The sequence below is a fragment of the Hemiscyllium ocellatum genome, chromosome 50, assembly GCF_020745735.1.
Source record: "Hemiscyllium ocellatum isolate sHemOce1 chromosome 50, sHemOce1.pat.X.cur, whole genome shotgun sequence".
NCBI classification, from domain to species: Eukaryota; Metazoa; Chordata; class Chondrichthyes; order Orectolobiformes; family Hemiscylliidae; genus Hemiscyllium; species Hemiscyllium ocellatum.
In genome coordinates this window covers 4,360,256-4,380,389 of record NC_083450.1, presented here as the reverse complement: position 1 = coordinate 4,380,389, position 20,134 = coordinate 4,360,256, and the positions used below count along the sequence as shown (strand labels likewise).

The window sequence follows — 20,134 nt, the reverse complement described above, 5'->3', positions numbered from 1 at the left end:
GACCCCGTACCCCAGTGAGAGTCAGGCCCTTCAGGAGGGGGAGGGGGACCCCGTACCCCAGTGAGAGTCAGCCCCTTCAGGAGGGGGAGGGAGACCCCGTACCCCAGTGAGAGTCAGCCCCTTCAGGAGAGGGAGGGAGACCCTGTACCCTAGTGAGAGTAGCCCCTTCAGGAGGGGGAGGGAGACCCTGTACCCCAGTGAGAGTCAGCCCCTTCAGGAGGGGGAGGGGGACCCCGTACCCCAGTGAGAGTCAGCCCCTTCAGGAGGGGGAGGGAGACCCCGTATCCCAGTGAGAGTCAGCCCCTTCAGGAGGGGGAGGGGGACCCTGTACCCCAGTGAGAGTCAGCCCCTTCAGGAGGGGGAGGGAGACCCTGTACCCCAGTGAGAGTCAGCCCCTTCAGGAGGGGGAGGGAGACCCCGTACCCCAGTGAGAGTCAGCCCCTTCAGGAGGGGGAGGGGGACCCTGTACCCCAGTGAGAGTTAGCCCCTTCAGGAGGGGGAGGGAGACCCTGTACCCCAGTGAGAGTCAGCCCCTTCAGGAGGGGGAGGGAGACCCCGTACCCCAGTGAGAGTCAGCCCCTTCAGGAGAGGGAGGGAGACCCTGTACCCCAGTGAGAGTAGCCCCTTCAGGAGAAGGTGGGAGACCCCGTACCCCAGTGAGAGTCAGCCCCTTCGGGAGGGGGAGGGAGACCCTGTACCCCAGTGAGGGTCAGCCCCTTCAGGAGGGGGAGGGAGACCCTGTACCCCAGTGAGAGTCAGCCCCTTCAGGAGGGGGAGGGGGACCCCATACCCCAGTGAGAGTCAGCCCCTTCAGGAGGGGGAGGGAGACCCTGTACCCCAGTGAGAGTCAGCCCTTTCAGGAGGGGGAAGGAGACCCTGTACCCCTGTGAGAGTCAGCCCCTTCAGGAGGGGGAGGGAGACCCTGTACCCCAGTGAGAGTCAGCCCCTTCAGGAGGGGGAGGGGGACCCCATACCCCACTGAGAGTCAGCCCCTTCAGGAGGGAGAGGGAGACCCTGTACCCCAGTGAGAGTCAGCCCCTTCAGGAGGGGGAGGGAGACCCCGTACCCCAGTGAGAGTCAGCCCCTTCAGGAGAGGGTATAGAGTAATGGAGAAAGTTTTTTTATCAGAAATAAATAAATAGGAACATTATAAAAAAGCCCCTCATTAGGTGGACAACAGCTCTCTCTGCTGGAGGCTGCTTGTCAGTGCAGCTCAGTACCCAGTATAAGTTTTCACTGGGTAAAAAATGAGGTCTGCAGATGCTGGAGATCACAGCTGAAAATGTGTTGCTGGTTAAAGCACAGCAGGTCAGGCAGCATCCAAGGAATAGAAAATTCGACGTTTCGGGCATAAGCCCTTCATCAGGAATGTTTTCACTGGACCAGGATAGTGTTCAGACTGAACCTTGAGACATTGCTGATGTTAGAACCCACACAATCACCACTCATTCTGTAAGTTTTAAAGTTTTTGCTGCTGCACGTTTGCTCGATTGCATTCATCTCCAAATCATAGCATCCTGACAGCGTGGAGGCAGGCCACTCGCCGACAAGCACCCCAACCCCACAACCACACCCGCCCCTGTCCCTACTGTAGCAAGACAGAAATCACTGGAAAAGCTCGGCAGGTCCAGCCGAATTTGAGGAGAGAAATCTGAGTTAACGTTGCGGAGGTGACGGTAGTTAGGAAGAAGTTGTGTTTTAGGCAGAAGATGGGGGGGAGGAGGGGGTTAGGGAGTGAATGATAGGTACGGATAGAGCCCAAAGAGAGAGGACAGTTAGACAGACAAAGGAACAGATAACAATCCAGCTGGGAGGGTGAATGGCTGTCAGTGGAGACTATTAGTGACTAACAATGGGTTGTGTGTAATGAGGCCTGGTTTGTGGGGCTACAACCTGTTGGATTATAACCTGTGGTGTGATTTTGTTGAGCTTTGTACACCCCAATGCAACACCGGCGTCTCCAAATCCCTAAGTTATTGAGTCGAGAAGGCTGCAGCGTCTCCCAGCTGTAAATGAGGTGCTTTCCTTCAAGTTTGTGTTGAGCTTCCATCCCTGTGACCCTGCATTTCCAATGGCTAACCCACCGAGCCTGCTCCTCATGGGACAATTCCCCATGGCCAATCCGTCCTATCCTACACATCCCTGGGCACTACGGGACAATTCCCCATGGCCAATCCACCCTAACCTGCACATCCCTGGACACTATGGGACAATTCCCCATGGCCAATCCACCCTAACCTGCACATCCCTGGGCACTATGGGACAATTCCCCATGGCCAATCCGTCCTAACCTACACATCCCTGGGCACTATGAGACAATTTCCCATGGCCAATCCACCCTAACCTGCACATCCCTGGACACTATGGGACAATTTCCCATGGTCAATCCACCCTAACCTGCACATCCCTGGGCACTATGGGACAATTTCCCATGGTCAATCCACCCTAACCTGCACATCCCTGGGCACTATGGGACAATTCCCCATGGCCAATCCACCCTAATCTACACATCCCTGGACACTATGGGACAATTCCCCGTGGCCAATCCGTCCTAACCTGTACATGTTTGGACACTATGGGACAATTCCCCATGGCCAATCCACTCTAACCTGCACATCCCTGGGCACTATGGGATAATTTCCCATGGCCAATCCACTCTAACCTGCACATCCCTGGGCACTATGGGATAATTTAACATGACCAATCCACCCTGACCTGCACATGCCTGGACACTATGGGACAATTCCCCATGGCCAATCCACCCTGACCTGCACATCCCTGGACACTATGGGACAATTTCCCATGGTCAATCCACCCTAACCTGCACATCCCTGGACACTATGGGACAATTTAACATGGCTCATCTGCCCTATCCTGAACTGTGAGAGAGACCAGAGCACCCGGAGGAAACTCACACAGACACAGGGAGAATGTGCAAACTCCACACAGCCAGTCACCTGAGGCTGGAATCGAACCCAGGTCCCTGGTGTTACGGGGCAGCAGTGCTGTCCAGTCTCTTAGAGCCTGTTAGAGGGTGAACAGATGTGTGGCCCGGGCTGTTCTCACACCATTACATCCTCACTTGATGATAAAGACGGTAAGACGTAGGAGCAGGAATTAGGCCATTCAGCCCATCGCGTCTACTCCGCCATTCAATCATTTCTGACAAGTTTCTCAATCCCCTTCTCCCACTGTCTCCCCATAGCCCTTGATCCTCAAGAGTCTATTTACCTCCGTCTTAAATATACTCAATGTCCTGGCCTTCTGTGGCAATTCATTCCACAGACACCCTGCTGTCTGGCTGAAGCGGGTTTCTTCTTATCTCTGCTCTAAAAGGCCTTCCGTTGAAGAGCTGTCCGAGCCCACCACCCCTTTCCCTTGGCCTCTTTGCATTCTCCCCTCACCCTGCCCCAACCACCAACGTTGCTCCATCCCTTGGGGCCCCACAGGCAGTGACAGGAGGAATTTCTGCGCGAGGCTCATCCGTTTCCCTGACAACCGGGAATGCCGAGTCTCGGATACCAGTGGACTTTGATCCCATTGGCCTTTGAGCTTTGTGATGGGGTGGAAGTCCTCCTGTGGGAGTGTTGGTGGGGGAGTGACAAGGTTGGCGCTGGGCCTCTGAGGTAAGTATTGTAACTGAGGAGGTGAGGATTTCTCTTTTTTCAATGGACATCCCACTTGCGCCAACCCCACCCCCCCACCCCTCCCACCACACACACAACCCCCCCACCCATCCCAATCAGCCAGCTCCCAACTCCTCCCACAGCTCTGCAGTACCACACGAAGGACCTGCATTTGTATAGCAACCGACAGCCTGTCCTCAGGCTGTAGGAGGTTGAGGGAGGTAATGCAGAGCTCAGCAACCCCACAACACCCACCCCCTCACCTCCAGCCACCCAAACCCAGCCTTACCCCAACCAGGGGCTAGTTGGGTGGTGGATGTGCGATACCATGAGGGTTGTAGGGGCAGGAGGGGGTGACAGAGATAGGGAGGGGGATGTAGGGCTGGGGGGAGTGACAGAGATAGGGAGGGGGTGTAGGGCTGGAGGGGTTGACTGAGATAGGGAGGGGGTGTAGGGGCTGGGGGAGGTGACAGAGATAAGGAGGGGGTGACTGGGATAGGGAGAGGATTTAGGGACAGGATAGGGTGACAGAGATAGGGAGGGGGTATAGGGGCTGGAGGGTGTGACAGAGATAGGGAGGGGGTGTAGGGGCTGGAGGAGGTGACAGAGATAGGGAGGGGGTGTAAGGGGCTGGTGAGGTGACAGAGATAGGTAGGGGGTGACTGGGATAGGGAGGGGATTTAGGGACAGGATGGGGTGACAGAGATAGGGAGGGGGTGTAGGGAGCTAGAGGAGGTGACAGAGATAGGGAGGAGGTGTAGGGTGCTGGAGGGGGTGACAGAGATATGGAGGGCATGTAGGGGCTGAAGGAGGTGACAGAGATAGGGAGGAGGTGTAGGGGCTGGAGGGGATGACAGAGATAGGGAGGGGGTGTAGGGACTGGAGGAGGTGACAGAGATAGGGAGGGGGTGTTTAAGACTGGAGGGGATGACAGAGATAGGGAGGGGGTGTAGGGGGCTGAAGGGGGTGACAGATAGGGAAGGGGTGTAGGGGCTGGAGGGGGTGACAGAGATAGGGAGGAGGTGTAGGGGCTGGAGGGGGTGACAGAGATAGGGAGGGGGTGTAGGGGCTGGAGGGGGTGACAGGGATAGGGAGGGAGTGTAGGGGCTGGAGGAGGTGACAGAGATAGGGAGGGAGTGTAGGGGCTGGAGGGGGTGACAGAGATAGGGAGGGGGTGTAGGGACTGGAGGGATGACAGAGATAGGGAGGGGATGTAGGGCTGGAGGCGTTGACTGAAATAGGGAGGGGGTGTAGGGGCTGGGGGAGGTGACAGAGATAAGGAGGGGGTGACTGGGATAGGGAGGGGATTTAGGGACAGGATGGGGTGACAGAGATAGGGAGGGGGTGTAGGGAGCTAGAGGAGGTGACAGAGATAGGGAGGAGGTGTAGGGGGCTGGAGCGGGTGACAGAGATATGGAGGGCATGTAGGGGCTGGAGGAGGTGACAGAGATAGGGAGGGGGTGTAGGGGCTGGAGGGGGTGACAGAGATAGGGAGGGGGTGTAGGGTCTGGAGGGGTGACAGAGATAGGGAGGGGGTGTAGGGGGTGACAGGGATAGGGATGGGGTATGGGACCTGGAGGAGGTGATAGAAATGGGGGGGTATGTGTAGGGACCGGAGAGGATGGCAGAGATATGATAAGATGGATGAGTAGAGGTGGGCCATTCTGCCCATCGGACCTGCTGTGCCATTCAACGAGATCACGGCCGATCTGATAATTGTCAACTCCACCTTCCTGCCTTTTGGCCGTTGCCCTCCCTGAGTAAAAATCCCACTCAGCCGTGAATATACTGAGTGACCCAGCTTGGCCAGCCCTCTATGGGAAATAAGTCTGCAGATTCTCTCCCCCCACAGAGAGGCGAAATTCCTCTCCATCTCTACCATCCATGGGAAGGGCTCCCTAATCTGAGATGATGCCCCTCTGGTTCCTAGACTCTTCCATACACAGAGGGAAACAGCCTCTCCACATTCACCCCCCCCCCCCCCCGCCCCCCCCCATCAATGTCCCCTTGAGAATCCTGTAGGTTTGAATAACGTCATCTCTCGTTATTCTCGACTTGAACACATACAAGCCCAAACTGTCAAACACTCCCTGTCAGACAGTCCCTCCATCTCTGAGATCAAATGAATGAACATCCCTCTGGACTGCTTCCAAAGCTGGATACCATTCCTTAGATACAAGGGCCAGAGACTGTCTACACTATTCCAGCTGATTGATGTCTCACATCGGTCTTTCAAGATCCATATTTTATTCTCCTTTGAAATAAAGGCCAATATTCCAGTTGCCTCCCCTGCTGGGTCGGTATCCTCAGCCTTCTAAGATTTATGCACAAGAACCCCCAGATCCCACTATCCTGCAGCTTTCTGGAATCGTTCTCCATCGGACTAATAGCCAGCTTCTCGGTTTTCCCCGTCAAAATGCAAACCCTCTCATTTTCCCACCTTATATTCCATCTGCCAATTCCCTCCGCAGAGTCTGTCTCTCCCTTAGTGCTTGCCTTGCCACCTATATTTGTGTTATTTCCAAACTTAGCGACAGCAAATTCACGTTCCTCATCCAAGTCCTTGACTCATATTGTAAATAGCTTTGGCGCTGATCCCTGTCGCACGCCACTGGCTACAGGTCACTGTCCTGAAAATGCAACCCTCCATTTATCCCGACGCTCCGTCATAGAGATGTACAGCACAGAAACAGACCCTTCGGTCCAACCCATCCATGCCTCTCAGATATCCCAACCCAATCTGGTCCCACCTGCCAGCACCCGGCCCATATCCTTCCAAACCCTTCCTATTCATATACCCATCCAAATGCCTCTTAAATGTTGCAATTGTACCAGCCTTCACCACTTCCTCTGGCAGCTCATTCCATACACGCACCACCCTCTGTGTGAAAATGTTGCCCTGTAGGTCTCTTTTATATCTTTCCCCTCCCACCCTAAACCTATGTCCCTCTAGTTCTGGACTCCCCCACCCCAGGGAAAAGACTTTGTCTATTTACCCTATCCATGCCCCTCATGATTTTGTAAACCTCTATAAGGTCACCCCTCAGCCTCCGACACTCCAGGGAAAACAGCCCCAGCCTGTTCAGCCTCTCCCTGTAGCTCAAACCCTCCAACCCTGGCAACATCCTTGTAAATCTTTTCTGAACCCTTTCAAGATTCACAACATTTTTCCGATAGGAAGGAGACCAGAATGGCATGCAATATTCCAACAGTGGCCTAACCAATGTCCTGTACAGCCGCAACATGACCTCCCAACTCCTGTACTCAATACAGGAAAGCATACCAAACGCCTTCTTCACTATCCTATCTACCTGCGACTCCACTTTCAAGGAGCTATGAACCTGCACTCCAAGGTCTCTTTGTTCAGCAACACTCCCTAGGACCTTACCATTAAGTGTACAAGTCCTGCTAAGATTTGCTTTCCCAAAATGCAGCACCTCACATTTATCTGAATTAAACTCCAACTGCCACTTCTCAGCCCATTGGCCCATCTGGTCAAGATTCTGTTGTAATCTGAGGTAACCCTCTTCGCTGTCCACTACACCTCCAATTTTGGTGTCATCTACAAACTTACTAACTGTACTTCTTATGCTCGCATCCAAATCATTTATGTAAATGACAAAAAGTAGTTAATCAATTCTGTATCCCTGCTAATCTGTTACCTTTCTAACACCATGGACTGTCATCTTTTTGAGTTAGCACGTTAAACAATGCCTTCTGAAAATCCAGATATATTGTATCCACAACTTTCCCTATATCTATCAGACTTCAGTTTGAAATCGTGAGTAATAAAGATGGAGGGCTCGGTTCTCTGTTATCTCAGACCTTGTCAGACACTGTCACCTCCCCAAACAACCCTTCAGGAATGGATACACAGATGCACTAGATTGTTCACCGCTCCCAGAATGAGTTGTGGGGAGATAACTAATGGAGGGGAGGATATCCCAGCATGCATGGCTGTAGGGGGCACCCTCTATTAAAACCTCAGCAAGTGGGCTTTTAGTGGACCCCTTGTCACTGGGATTATAGAGTCATAGAGATGTACAGCACAGAAACAGACCCTTCGGTCCAACCCGTCCATGCTGTACATCTTTGTGAGCTTGGTCTCAGCAGGAGAGAGAGAGAGAGAGAGAGAGAGAGAGAGAGAGAGTGTGTGTGTGTGTGTGCGTGTGTGTGTGTGTGTGTGTGTGAGAGAGAGAGAGAGAGAATTGCAAGCACTAGCTTTCGGAGCGCTGCTCCTGCATCAGGTGATAGTGGAGAACACAATTGTAAGGCACAGAATTTATAGCAAAAGTTTACAGTGTGATGTAACTGAAATTATACATTGGAAAATACCTCAATTGTCTGTTGAGTCTTCCATCTGTTAGAATGACACTGATAGTTTCACTTCTTTCATATGTAAATCGCAAAACATTTTTATATATAAGTTGCATTCTCAGGTTAACTCTAACAGTTGGTGTCAGCCCAGATAAGATGTTGAAGGTGTTAATCCCCTGTGTTCTCTGTGCCATAATGTTTAGACTGATTCTAATCTAAAAAGTGAGTCTTACGTGAATTCATACAGTTTTTAAGCAGAGTACAATGTAACTCTGCAAGTACAAATTCACCCCACAAACTTATATGTATATGTGTGCATATGGGTTTGTGTGTGTGTGTCTGTCTGTCTATTTGGGGTGGGGTGGGGGGTGTTGTGAGTGTGAGAGAGAGTGTATATGTGTGTGTATGTGACTGTAGAGTGTCTAAGTCTGTGAGAGGGTGCATGTCTGTGTGGGAGTGTGTGTGTCTGTAGGAGTGTGTGTGTGTGTGTGGTGTATTTGTCTGTCTGGGATGGGGGTTTGTGAGTGTGAGAGAGAGTGTATATGTGAGTGTGTGTGAGTGTAAAGTGGTCTAAGCCTGTAAGAGGGTGTGTGTGTGTGTGTGTGTGTGTGTGTGTGTGTGTGTGTGTGTGTGTGTGTGTGTGTGTGTGTGTGTGTGAATGTGTGTGTCTGTAGGAGTGTGTGTGTGTGGTGTATTTGTCTGGGGTGGGGGTTTGTGAGTATGAGAGAGAGTGCATATGTAAGTGTGTGTGACTGTAGTGTGTCTAAGTCTGTGAGAGGGTGCTTGTGTGTGTGGGAGTGTGTGTGTGGGAATGTGTGTGTCTGTAGGAGTGTGTGTGTGTGTGTGGTGTATTGTCTGTCTGGGTTGGGGGTTGTGAGTGTGAGAGAGAGTGTATATGTGAGTGTGTGTGAGTGGAAAGTGGTCTAAGTCTGTGAGAGGGTGCTTGTGTGAGTGTGGGAGTGTGTGTGTGTCTGGAGGACTGTGTGTGTATGTGTGTGTGTGTGTCTGTGTATACGTGTGTGTATAGGAGTGCCTGTGTGCGTGTGTTTAGGCTGACACCAATTGTTAGAGTTAACCTGAGAATGTAACTTATAAAAAAATGTTTTGTGATTTACACATGAAAGAAGTGAAACTATCATGGTCATTCTCTCATTGAAAGACTCCACAAACAATCGAGGTATTTTTCAATGTATCATTTCAGTTACATCACACTGTAAACTTTTGCTATAAATTCTGTGCCTTATAATTGTGTACTCCACTATCACCTGATGAAGGAGCGTCGCTCCGAAAGCTAGTGCTTCCAATTAAACCTGTTGGACTATAACCTGGTGTGGTGTGATTTTAAACTTTGTACACCCCAGTCCACCAACAGCATCTCCAAATTGTGTGTGAGTGAGAGAGAGAGGGGGGTGTGGCCCTAGTGGGAGTGAGAGAGGCAGTGTGGGAGAGTGAGAGAGAGTGTAGGACTGCTCAGGGAGAGATCAGCAACGCGACGATGTTTACAGTGCGGGAGGCGAGGCCTGAGGACAGCGAGCACATTGTCCGAATGATCAAGGTGTGTCAGGAGCAGCAGCAGCCACACACACACACACACACACACACCCCACCTCCCCTGGAGAACTCAAGGAGAATCTCAGAAATTTTCACAAAGTCTAGCAGACCCTGCGGTCAGGGGAAAGCAGTGCTCTCTCTCTCTCTCTCTCTCTCTGTGCCAGATGCCCTTTGCCCCAGCCATACAAGACTTTGAAAGGTGGCTAGTTTAACTGAGACAGACTGGGGGGTTGGTGGAGGGGGAAGGGAGAGGACGGCTCTGTGAACACTCCACACTTTACAGCGGGAAAAGGGATTGCAAGCTAATGAAAGGGAGATTTCTGTTGGTTCTTAGTTACCAAGGTTTTGCCAGCTTGCCCTTGCCCTGGAGAGGGAGCTGGTTATGAGGGCAAAGTGCATTCTGTGTACATCCATGGCTCTGAGAGTGTGCGTGTGTGAGAGAGAGAAAGTGTGCGTGTGTGAGAGTGCACATATGAGAGAGAGTGTGCATGTGAGAGAGAGTGAGCGAGAGTGAGCGTGTGCATGTGAGAGAGAGTGTGAGCGAGAGTGAGCGTGTGCATGTGAGAGAGTGAGAGTGTACATGTGAGAGAGTGTGAGAGAGAGAGTGAGAGTGCACGTATGAGAGAGTGTGCATGTGTGTGAGTGTGAGAGAGAGTGTGCATGTGTGCGTGAGAGAAAGTGTGTGTGCGAGAGTGTGTGCGTGTGAGAAAGTGTGTGTGCGAGAGTGTGTGCATGTGAGAGAGTGTGGGTGTGTGAGAGAGAGTGTGCATGTGAGACAGTGTGAGAGAGAATGTGTGTGTGAGAGAGTGTGTGTGCGAGAGTGAGCGTGTGCATGTGAGAGGTGTGAGTGAGTTTGTGTTGGTGAGTGTGTATATATGTGAGAGAGTGTGTGTGTCTGATAGAATGTGTGTGTGTGTCTAGATCAGAGGGTGACAGATTCCCTTCCCCATGACTGAACCCGTTAGCTTCCAGTTCCAGATCTTAATCCTTGAATTGAAATATTGCCCAGAGGCTGCGATGGGATTTGAACCTGTATTACCTGGGGGTTTAGTGCACACCTGTGGGTATAATTGCTGTTCTACTGGTCTTTTGTGTTCCAGGAGCTGGCGGAATATGAGAAGCTTGCTCACCAGGTGATTCAAACAGCAGAAGGTGATGTTTTTAAAGAGATATACACTCACCCTGTCACTCACACTCTCACATTCACACACACACACACACACTCATTTATATATACACACAACTCACGCACACACACTCTCACACATACACTCTCTCCCTCACTCACACCCATTCACATAAACACTCCCCCACAAACACACAAACCCATTTTGTACATTCACATGCTCTCTCTCGCTTTCTGACACACACACACACACACATTCTCTCTCTCTCACACACACATTCTCTCTCTCTCTCTCTCTCTTTCTCACACACACACACACACACACATTCTCTCTCTCTCACACACACATTCTCTCTCTCTCTCTCACACACACACACTTTTGAAAACACACTGTCCCACACACAGACTCATTTACACACACACACACACACACACACTCTCTCTCTCTCTCACATTCACACGAACACTCTCTCTCCCTCTCTCTCTCTCTCACACACACACATTCTCTCTCACACACACTTTTGAAAACACACTGCCCCACACACAGACTCATTTATACACACTCTCTCACTCACATAGAACACACACACAGACACACAGATGCACACCGAGTTTCTGGAAGGTGGGGCACTTTGAGAACATGAACATTCTGTTGTGATGTCCCACAGGTCTGATACAGGATGGATTCACAGAAGGTCCCTATTACAAAAGTCTTGTGGCAGAGGTTCCAGCAGATCAGGCGTGTCGAGGTAATCGCCGGTGGGCCCCAGTCTCTTGGCCATTCTATTTATTCACTGGTGGGATATGGGTGTAGCTGACTGGGCCCAGCATTTATGGTGCATCCCTAATTGACCCTTGAGAAGGTGGTGATGAGCTGCAGTCCATATACTAAAGGGTAAAGCCCACACAGTGCCGTTAGGGAGGCTGTGGTGAGATTTATGACCGGATTGGCTTGAAATTCTGCTGAGGTCAAACTTGATGTTGGGAAAACAAAGACATTGCATCTTAAATGATTCTCCCAAAGATCAGGGTGTGTTTCTTGTTGGGCTGGGTAGTGAGTCACAAATTAAGGAGGAGTCACAGCTTGTTGAAAGTCTTATTGACCCAGTGACACTGAAGGAACAGCCAATATATTCCCAAGTCAGGATCGTGAGTGGCTTGGAACAGAACTTGCAAAAAGTGGTGTTCCTATATATCTGCTGACCTGGTCAACGATAACCCCTCGGCTGTTGATAGTGGTAGGGGGTGGAATTCAGTGATGGTAACACCATTGAACGTCAAGGGGATGATGGTTCTATTACCTCTCATTGGAGATGATAACCCCCAGGATGTTGATGGGGGGGAGGGGGCATTCAGTGATGGTAACACCATTGAACGTCAAGGGGGTGATGGTTAGATTCTGTCTCAATGGTAACCCCCAGGATGTTGATTGGGGTGGGAGCATTCAGTGATGGTAATACCATTGAACATCAAGGGGGGATGATGGTAACCCCCAGGATGTTGATAGTGGGGGATTCAATGATGGTAGCACCATTGAACATCAAGGGGGGGTGATGGTTAGATTCTGTCTCAATGGTAACCCCCAGGATGTTGATTGTGTGGGGGGGGGCAGTGCATTCAGTGATGGTAACACCATTGAACGTCAAGGGGGGATGATGGTAACCCCCAGGATGTTGGTAATGGGGGATTCATTGATGGTAGCACCATTGAACGTCAAGGGGGGGGGCGATGGTTAGATTCTGACACAATGGTAACCCCCAGGATGTTGATGGGGGGGGGAATTCAGTGATGGTAATACCATTGAACGTCAAGGGGGGATGATGGTAACCCCCAAGATGTTGGTAATGGGGGATTCAGTGATGGTAGCACCATTAAACGTTAAGGGGGGGCAATGGTAACCCCCAGGATGTTGGTAGTGGGAGATTCAGTGACGGTAACACTGTTGAATGTCAAGGGGGTGACGATTAGATTCTCTCTCAATGGTAAGTCCCAGGATGTTGGTAGAGAATTCAATGATGGTAATGCCATTGACTGTCAATGGGGAGATGGATAGACTCTCTCTTGTTGGAGATCATCTTTGCCTGGTATTTATGTGGTGGAATATTACTTCCCACTTGTCAGCCCAAGTATGGATATTGCCTCAGTTGTCTTATCTTTGAACATGGATTGCTTCGGTATCTGAGGAGCAGTGAATGGTGCTGAACATTGGTGAACATCCTGACCTCTAATAGAGGGAAGGTCATTGATGGAGCAGCTGAAGATGGTGGGGTCTAGGGACACTCCCCTGAGGGACACCTGCAGGGACGTCTTAGAGCTGAGATGACTGACCTCCAACAACCACAGCCATCTATCTACAAGAACAGGAGCAGATGGTGTCATGGGTCAGAATCCTACAGAGGGCTGAACGACAAGGGCTACGTCGAGGGCTATGACAGGATTGGGTGGAAATTCCAGTGACATCAGGAGAAAAAGGCTGATGCATCTTTTATGAATCTCCCGAGGGGCAAGATGTATTTCTGGCTGGGCTGTTGTGAGTTGTCAATTGGGGGGGGGGGGGGGGGGGGGGGGATCTCTCTTTGTCTCTCTGTCTCCCTTTCTCTCTCTCTCTCTCTCTGTCTCTGTCTCTTGTCTCTCTCTTTCTCTCTTTCTGACTGTCTCTCTGTCTCTTTCTGATTGTCTGTCTGTCTGTCTCACTCTCTTTCTTTCTGTCTCTCTTGTCTCTCCCTGCCTCTCTGACTCTGTCTCTCTCTGTCTCTGTTATCTCTATCTGTCTCTCTCTATTTCACTATCTCTCTCTCTCTCTCCCTCTCACACTGTCTCTCTGTCTTTCTTTCTGTCTCTTGTCTCGCTCTGTCTCTCTCTGTGTCTCTGTCTCTCTGTCTCTCTCTCTCTCTCTCTCACTCTGTCTCTCTCTCTCTTTCTGTCTATCTCTCTGTCTTTCTTCCTGTCTCATGTCTCTCTGTCTCAGTCTCTCACTCTGTGTCTCTCTCTTTGTCTCTGTCTCTGTCTCTGTCTCTGTCTCTCTCTCTCTCTCTGTCTCTCTGTCTCTGTCTATCTGTCTGTCTCTGACTCTGTCTCTCTCTGTCTCTGTCATCTCTATCTGTCTCTCTCTATTTCACTATCTCTCTCTCTCTCTCTCTCTCTTGCTCTGTCTCTCTTTCTGTCTCTCTGTCTTTCTTTCTGTTTCTTGTCTCACTCTGTCTCTCTGTCTCTCACTCTGTGTCTCTCTCTTTGTCTCTCTCTTTGTCTCTCTCTCTCTCTCTCACTCTGTCTCTCTGTCTGTCTGTCTCTCTCTGTGTCTCTGCCTCTGTTTCTCTCTCAATCACTCTGTCTCTGTCTCTCTCTCTCTCTATTTATCTATCTCTCTCATTCATTTGCACTTGCTTTCTCTGCTTCCAGGACACACAGTGGTGGGCTACGCATTGTATTTCTTCAGCTACGTGGGCTGGAAGGGCAGGGCGGTGTATTTAGAAGATCTCTATGTGATGGAAGAGCTTCGAGGTGAGGGGACGCCATCTCGCCCACTTCTGCCCAGTTGTGGATCGATCACCATCACCCCCACCCTACACCCCATCCCTATCATCATCACCCCCACCAGCCCCCAACACCCCCTCCCTATCACCATCACCTCCTCCAGCCCCTACACCCCCTCCCTATCACCATCACCCCCTCCAGCCCCTACACCCCCTCACTATCTCTGTCACCCCCACCAGTCCCCTATACCCCCTCCTTATCTCTGTCACCCCCACCAGCCCCCAACACTCCCTCCCTATCACTGTCACCTCCTCCAGCCCCTACACACTCTCCTATCTCTGTCACCCCCTCCAGGCCCCTATACCGCCTCCATATCTCTGTCACCCCCACTAGCCCCTACTCCCCCTCCCTATCTCTGTCACCCCCTCAAGCCCCTACACCCCCTCCCTATCACTGTCACCCCCTCCAGCCCCCAACACCCCCTCCCTATCTCTGTCTCCTCCTCCAGCTCCTACACCCTCTCCCTATCTCTGTCACCTCCTCCAGCCCCTACAACTCCTCCCTGTCTCTGTCACCTCCTCTGGCCCTTACACCCGTTCTCCCTCTGTCTCTCTCTCTCTCTGTCTCTCTTTGTCTGTCTCTCTCGGTCACTCTCGTTGTGTGTATGTCTGTCTGTCTGTCTGTCTGTCCCTCTCTCCCTCTCTGTCTCTCTCTCTCAGTCACTCTCACTGTGTGTCTCTCTCTCTGTCTCTCTCTCCCCCTCTCTCTCTCCCCCTCTCTCTCTCTCCCCACCTCCCTCTCTCTCTGTGTCTCGCTGTGTGTGCGTGTGTGTCTCTCTCTCCCCCTCTCTCTCCCTCTGTCTCTCTCTCTCTGTCTCTCTCCTCTCTCTCCCTGTCTTTCTCTGTCTCTCTCGGTCACTCTCGCTGTGTGTGTCTCTCTCTCTCTCTCTCTCTCTCTTCCCCCCCCTTCCCCCCCCCCCCCACTTCTCTCACTCTCTCATACAAGACGTACATCAAAACCAACACCTTTGTCCCCAGGTGTTTTGTGTCCCTGTTCGTCCTAATTTTCTAGGCTGGTGGGGGGTCACATTTCCCTCTGTCACATTCCTGCGTGAGTCCCGGGATGGCTTATCTCCTTAGAACGTCAAAGCCCCGAGAGCTGTTTGTGCCTGAATATTCCCCCACCACCCCCACTCCCACCCCTACCCCCCTCCCCAGCCACGCTTAATCGAGAGTAACACGGGTCTCAATATATGTACAGTCAGCTCTCCACAGACAGAGACACTGAGTCACCTCCACCAGCAGCCCTACCCCCTGGAATTCAGAGCGGATCTCACCAGATTTCTTTTATTTCAGGGAAAGGAATCGGGAGTGCGTTACTGCGCAAAGTGGCTGAGGTAAAACGAAAACCGTCTCCTGGAGGAGAGAGATTTTGAGCTGGTACAGCGGGAGGCGATCAACAAGAAACCTGAGATGAGCATAAAAAGGGCAGAGAGAGAGCGAAAGGAAGTCATTAGGAGGATGAAGAGGGAGCATAAGAAGATGCGAGGCAGATAAGATTAGGGAGGGATAAGACAAGAATGGGAAAGGGGAAGAGGATAACCAGGGAGAGGGGGGTCGGGTCCACAGGGGACAATCTGGGTTTGGAGCCAGAGGACATGGCTGAGGTGATAAAACAGAGCCTCACTTCTGTGGGACGACACTGTGGCATTAAGAGGTGCGTTTTGTCCGAGTTTTGTTTTTCATGAAGGAGAGTTGAGCCAGAGGTGCCGAGCAGTCTGCTCAGAGCCAATCCACAGCTCAGGATTCATTCCACAGTCAGGACAATAGAAGCAGCCTGAACGGGTGGGGTCAAGCTTCCCCCAGGGCCAGTTTAAGTCTTTCAGGAGCAGTTGCTGGGGTCTTGAAGGTGGTTTTGGGAGCTGTTTTCCCTCTCTCCCTGTTCCAGCTGAAAGCTGAGGGTTCTCTTCCTGCTGCTAGAATTGCCTGTGAGATAAGGAGAAACGTCTTTAGCCAGAGAGTGGTGAATCTGTGGGAGAGTATTTAAAATGGAGATTGCCAAAGGGATCAAAGGTTACAGGGAGAAATGGGATAATGGGGTTGAAAAACCTATCAGCCATGTGTGAATGGCAGAGTAGACTGGACAGCCTAATTTCTGCTCCTATGTCTAATGGAGATAATCTATTGCACTGAATTTGCCTATGCCATGGGTGTGTTTATGGGATGTCACTATATTTAGTGGGTAGATAGTCTAGTATTCTGTGATGTCCAGCATCTATGGTCCTCACTATCTCCCTCAATTGTAAGCATGTCCTTCCTCAGACTAGGAGACCAAAACTGCACATAGTACTCAAGGTGTGGCCTCACCTAGGCCCTGTATAACTGCAGCAAGACATCCCTACTCCAATGCGCAAACCCTCTTGCTATGAAGGCCTGCATGCCATGCGCTTTCCTCTCTGCCCGCTACACCTGCATGCCAACCTTCAGCAACTGTTCCGCCATGACACCCAGGTCTTGCTGCATCTCAACTTTTTTTCCTAAACTGCACCCGTTTGGAGAATTATCTCCCTCCTTCTTGGATCAGGCCAGTGAGTCTCACATCCTGGGCGGCACGGTGGCACAGTGGTTAGCACTGCTGCCTCACAGCGCCAGAGACCCGGGTTCAATTCCCGACTCAGGCGACTGACTGACTGTGTGGAGTTTGCACGTTCTCCCCGTGTCTGTGTGGGTTTCCTCCGGGTGCTCCGGTTTCCTCCCACCCTCCAACGATGTGCAGGTCAGGTGAGTTGACCATGCTAAATTGCCCTTTTATTTTAGGTAAAGGGGTATGGGTGGGTTGTGCTTCGGCGGGTCGGTGTGGACTTGTTGGGCTGAAGGGCCTGTTTCCACACTGTAAGTAATCTAATCTAATCATCAACAGTAGGGAAACTATTGAGGAAAATCCTAAAGGAGGGAATTAGTCTCCACTTGGAGAGATGAGGGTTTGCCTGAGGGAGGTCATGCCTAACAATTTGGTTGAACTTTTCGAGGAGGTGACCAACTGCGTAGACGAGGCTTGATATATTTAATACATCAAAGCCTTTGGTAAGGTTGTATGTGGGAGACAGATAAAGAAGGTCAAAGCTAAAGGGGGTCCAGGGTAACTTGGCAAGACTGATCCAAATTTGGCTCCGTGATGAGCACAGAGCTGGAAGATTCGTTTTCAGACATTTCGTCACCAATTTATGTGACATCATCAATGAGCCTCCGGTGAACTGCTGGTGTTCGTGACCCACTTTCTGTTTGTGTGTTTGGGTTGTCTTGGAGTGATGATTTCATTTCCTGTGTGATGTCAGGGGAAAAAACAAGAAATGACATCACCACCAGAAATGACATCAATAACCCAAAGAAATCTAGACATATAAATAGAAAGCGGGTCAGTAACACCAGTGCTTCACCAGAGGCTCAATGATGCTATCACCTGGTATGGTGATGTTGGGGGGGGAACCGGAAATGACATCACCATAGGAAATGACATCACCAACCCAAGGAAACCTAAACAAACAAATAGAAAGTGGGTCACTAACACCAGTGCTTCACCAGAGGCTCACTGATGATGTCACTTAGTATGGTGATGTCGGGAGGGGGTACAGGAAATGACATCACCAACCCAAGGAAACCTAAACACACAAATAGAAAGCGGGTCACTAGCACCAGTGCTTCACCAGAGACTCACTGATGATGTTACCTAGTATGGTGATGAAACATTTGAAAATGAACCTTGCAGCTCTGCGAGCAAACTTATATCCAGAACCTCAACCCGAACTGCAAACCTTCTCAAAACCTGCTACCAAGAGCCCGAGGCTGGCCGTAGAAGGCTGTTCATATTACTAGACCCCCCCCCCTCACCCCCCCGTGTCCATTGGTGTGCCACAGGGATCAGTGCTGGGTCCATTATTGTTTGCATTATACATAAAGGATCGAGGTGAGAGTGTGGGAGAGGGAGCGATAAGTAAGTTTGCAAATAATACAAAGATTGTCTAGGCGTGAGGAAGGCATTAGGTTACAGGAGACGAACAATAGATTGGTCAGATGGCCGGGTCAGTGGAGCTAGCATTTGACCCTGATGAACTGTGAGGTGGTAACATTATGGAAGCAGAAACAGTATAAAAGAGTACTCAGAGAGATGTACAGCACGGAAACAGACCCTTCGGTCCAAGCCGTCCATGCTGACCAGATATTCCATAAAAATCTAGTCCCACCTGCCAGCATTTGGCCAATATCCCTCAAAACCCTTCCTATACCCATCCAGATGCCATTTAAATGTTGAACCAGCCTCCACCACTTCCTCTGGCAGCTCATTCCATACACGCACCACCCTCTGAATCAAAGATCCTTCAAGATCTTTTTAAAGTCTTTCCCCTGTCACTTGAAACCTTCGTTCCTTTAGTTCCGGACTCCCCCCACTCCAGGGGAAAGACCTTGTCTATTTACCCTATCCATGCCCCTCATGATTTTATAAACCTCCATAAGGTCACCCCTCAGCCTCTGACGCTCCGGGGAAAACAGAGTCAGCCGATCCAGCCTCTCCCTGTAGCTCAAACCTTCCAAACCTGGCAACATCTTTGTAAATCTTTTCTGAACCCTTTCAAGTTTTTGGAGGGAAGGGAGGACATTCACAGGGACAGAGGGATTTTGGAGGGGGGAGTGTTTGTCCATAGATCGCTGAAGGGGTACAGTGTAGAGGGAGCTTCACTCTGTATCTAACCCCGTGCTGACCCTGTCCTGGGAGTGTTTGATGGAGGGACAGTGTAGAGGGAGCCTTACTCTGTATCTAACCCCGTGCTGTCCCTGTCCTGGGAGTGTTTGATGTAGGGACAGTGTAGAGGGAGCTTTACTCTGTATCTAACCCCGTGCTGACCCTGTCCTGGGAGTGTTTGATGGGGGACAGTGTAGAGGCAGCTTTACTCTGTATCTAACCCCGTGCTGACCCTGTCCTGGGAGTGTTTGATGGGGGGACAGTGTAGAGGCAGCTTTACTCTGTATCTAACCCCGTGCTGTCCCTGTCCTGGGAGTGTTTGATGGGGGACAGTGTAGAGGGAGCTTCACTCTGTATCTAACTCCGTGCTGACCCTGTCCTGGGAGTGTTTGGTGGTTTGATGTAAAGGGAGCTTTACTGTTGTGATCATGATGTTTGACTGATCTAATGGACATGTCCCACACTTACCCGGGTGAATTGTGTGCATTTTTGCAGATCGCGTTACAGAACAAGTGCTCCCTGTTGAACTTTGTCGTCCTGAACACCAACTTTCCAAGCATTGACTTCTACCAGGCGAAGGGGGCCGTGGATCTGACCAAGTCGGAAGGCTGGCATCTCTTCAGGTTGGAGCAGGAACAGCTGGAAAAGCTAGCAGGAGGAAAGGGGCCGAGTGCCCCGGCCTCTCCCTCTCCGTAAACAGGGAGAACACCGAGAATTCCCTGTTAGCAAGAGAAATCGCAGCCTGGCCATGAAGAATGGGGAATCCCTATGTAAACCAGTCACGCTGCAATCATAGCCTCCCTCCAGCATGTGATGCTACAGGACGATGATCATGTGATTTGCTGCCACCTCGCCATCAGAGAGAATCTTTTCACTGACTAATTCAAGCGTCCTCTCCGTCTTTTACATCCACTATAACCTGTTCATCGGTGTTACTGACCCCTTAGTGTTGGATCAATTGTCCTGCGCACTGTAATTTTGATTGAGATTAAACTTATTACTTCTTCAAGAGTTGCTTCCTGTGTTTGGGTGAACACTTCCTGTTGTCTGATATTTGTGATATTCCCATTTTGCAAGTTGACGGCTATATTCTGTCAGATGCAACTCACTAGAAAGTTTGCAGGGGTGAAGGAAGGGGCCATGGGATCATCAGATATTGGGGCAGAATGAGTCCATTGACTGCTCCAGCATTCATGAGACCACAGCTCATCTAATCATCCACAACTCCTTTCCTATCTCTTTCCCACAATCCCTGACTCACTTCCAGATTATAAATCTCCTCCTCTCAGCCTTGTGTGTATTG

General features: G+C 50.8%; 1 protein-coding gene across 2 annotated transcripts; it reads left to right on the top strand.

Annotated features, from left to right (window-relative positions):
- The first annotated feature begins 9,365 nt into the window (after nucleotides 1-9,365).
- On the top strand, nucleotides 9,366-19,840 carry LOC132805494 (diamine acetyltransferase 1-like). 2 transcript variants are annotated; one of them, XM_060820603.1, is made up of 6 exons: nucleotides 9,366-9,498; nucleotides 10,595-10,646; nucleotides 11,289-11,369; nucleotides 14,020-14,121; nucleotides 15,450-15,490; nucleotides 19,327-19,840. In XM_060820603.1, exons 1-6 carry the CDS (start codon nucleotides 9,439-9,441, stop codon nucleotides 19,525-19,527), a joined length of 537 nt encoding a protein of 178 aa, XP_060676586.1. In that variant the 5' UTR covers nucleotides 9,366-9,438; the 3' UTR covers nucleotides 19,528-19,840. The 2 variants fall into 2 exon arrangements, with proteins under 2 accessions (XP_060676586.1, XP_060676587.1); XM_060820604.1 differs by lacking the exon at nucleotides 11,289-11,369.
- Nucleotides 19,841-20,134: the final 294 nt, after the last annotated feature.

Excerpts from the sequence above, each read along its gene's own strand:
- LOC132805494 (XM_060820603.1), top strand. The coding sequence starts at position 9,439 with ATGTTTACAGTGCGGGAGGCGAGGCCTGAGGACAGCGAGCACATTGTC. Across the intron at positions 14,122-15,449 it reads TGTGATGGAAGAGCTTCGAG|GGAAAGGAATCGGGAGTGCG; the intron begins GTGAGGGGACGC and ends CTTTTATTTCAG. Across the intron at positions 15,491-19,326 it reads TACTGCGCAAAGTGGCTGAG|ATCGCGTTACAGAACAAGTG; the intron begins GTAAAACGAAAA and ends GCATTTTTGCAG.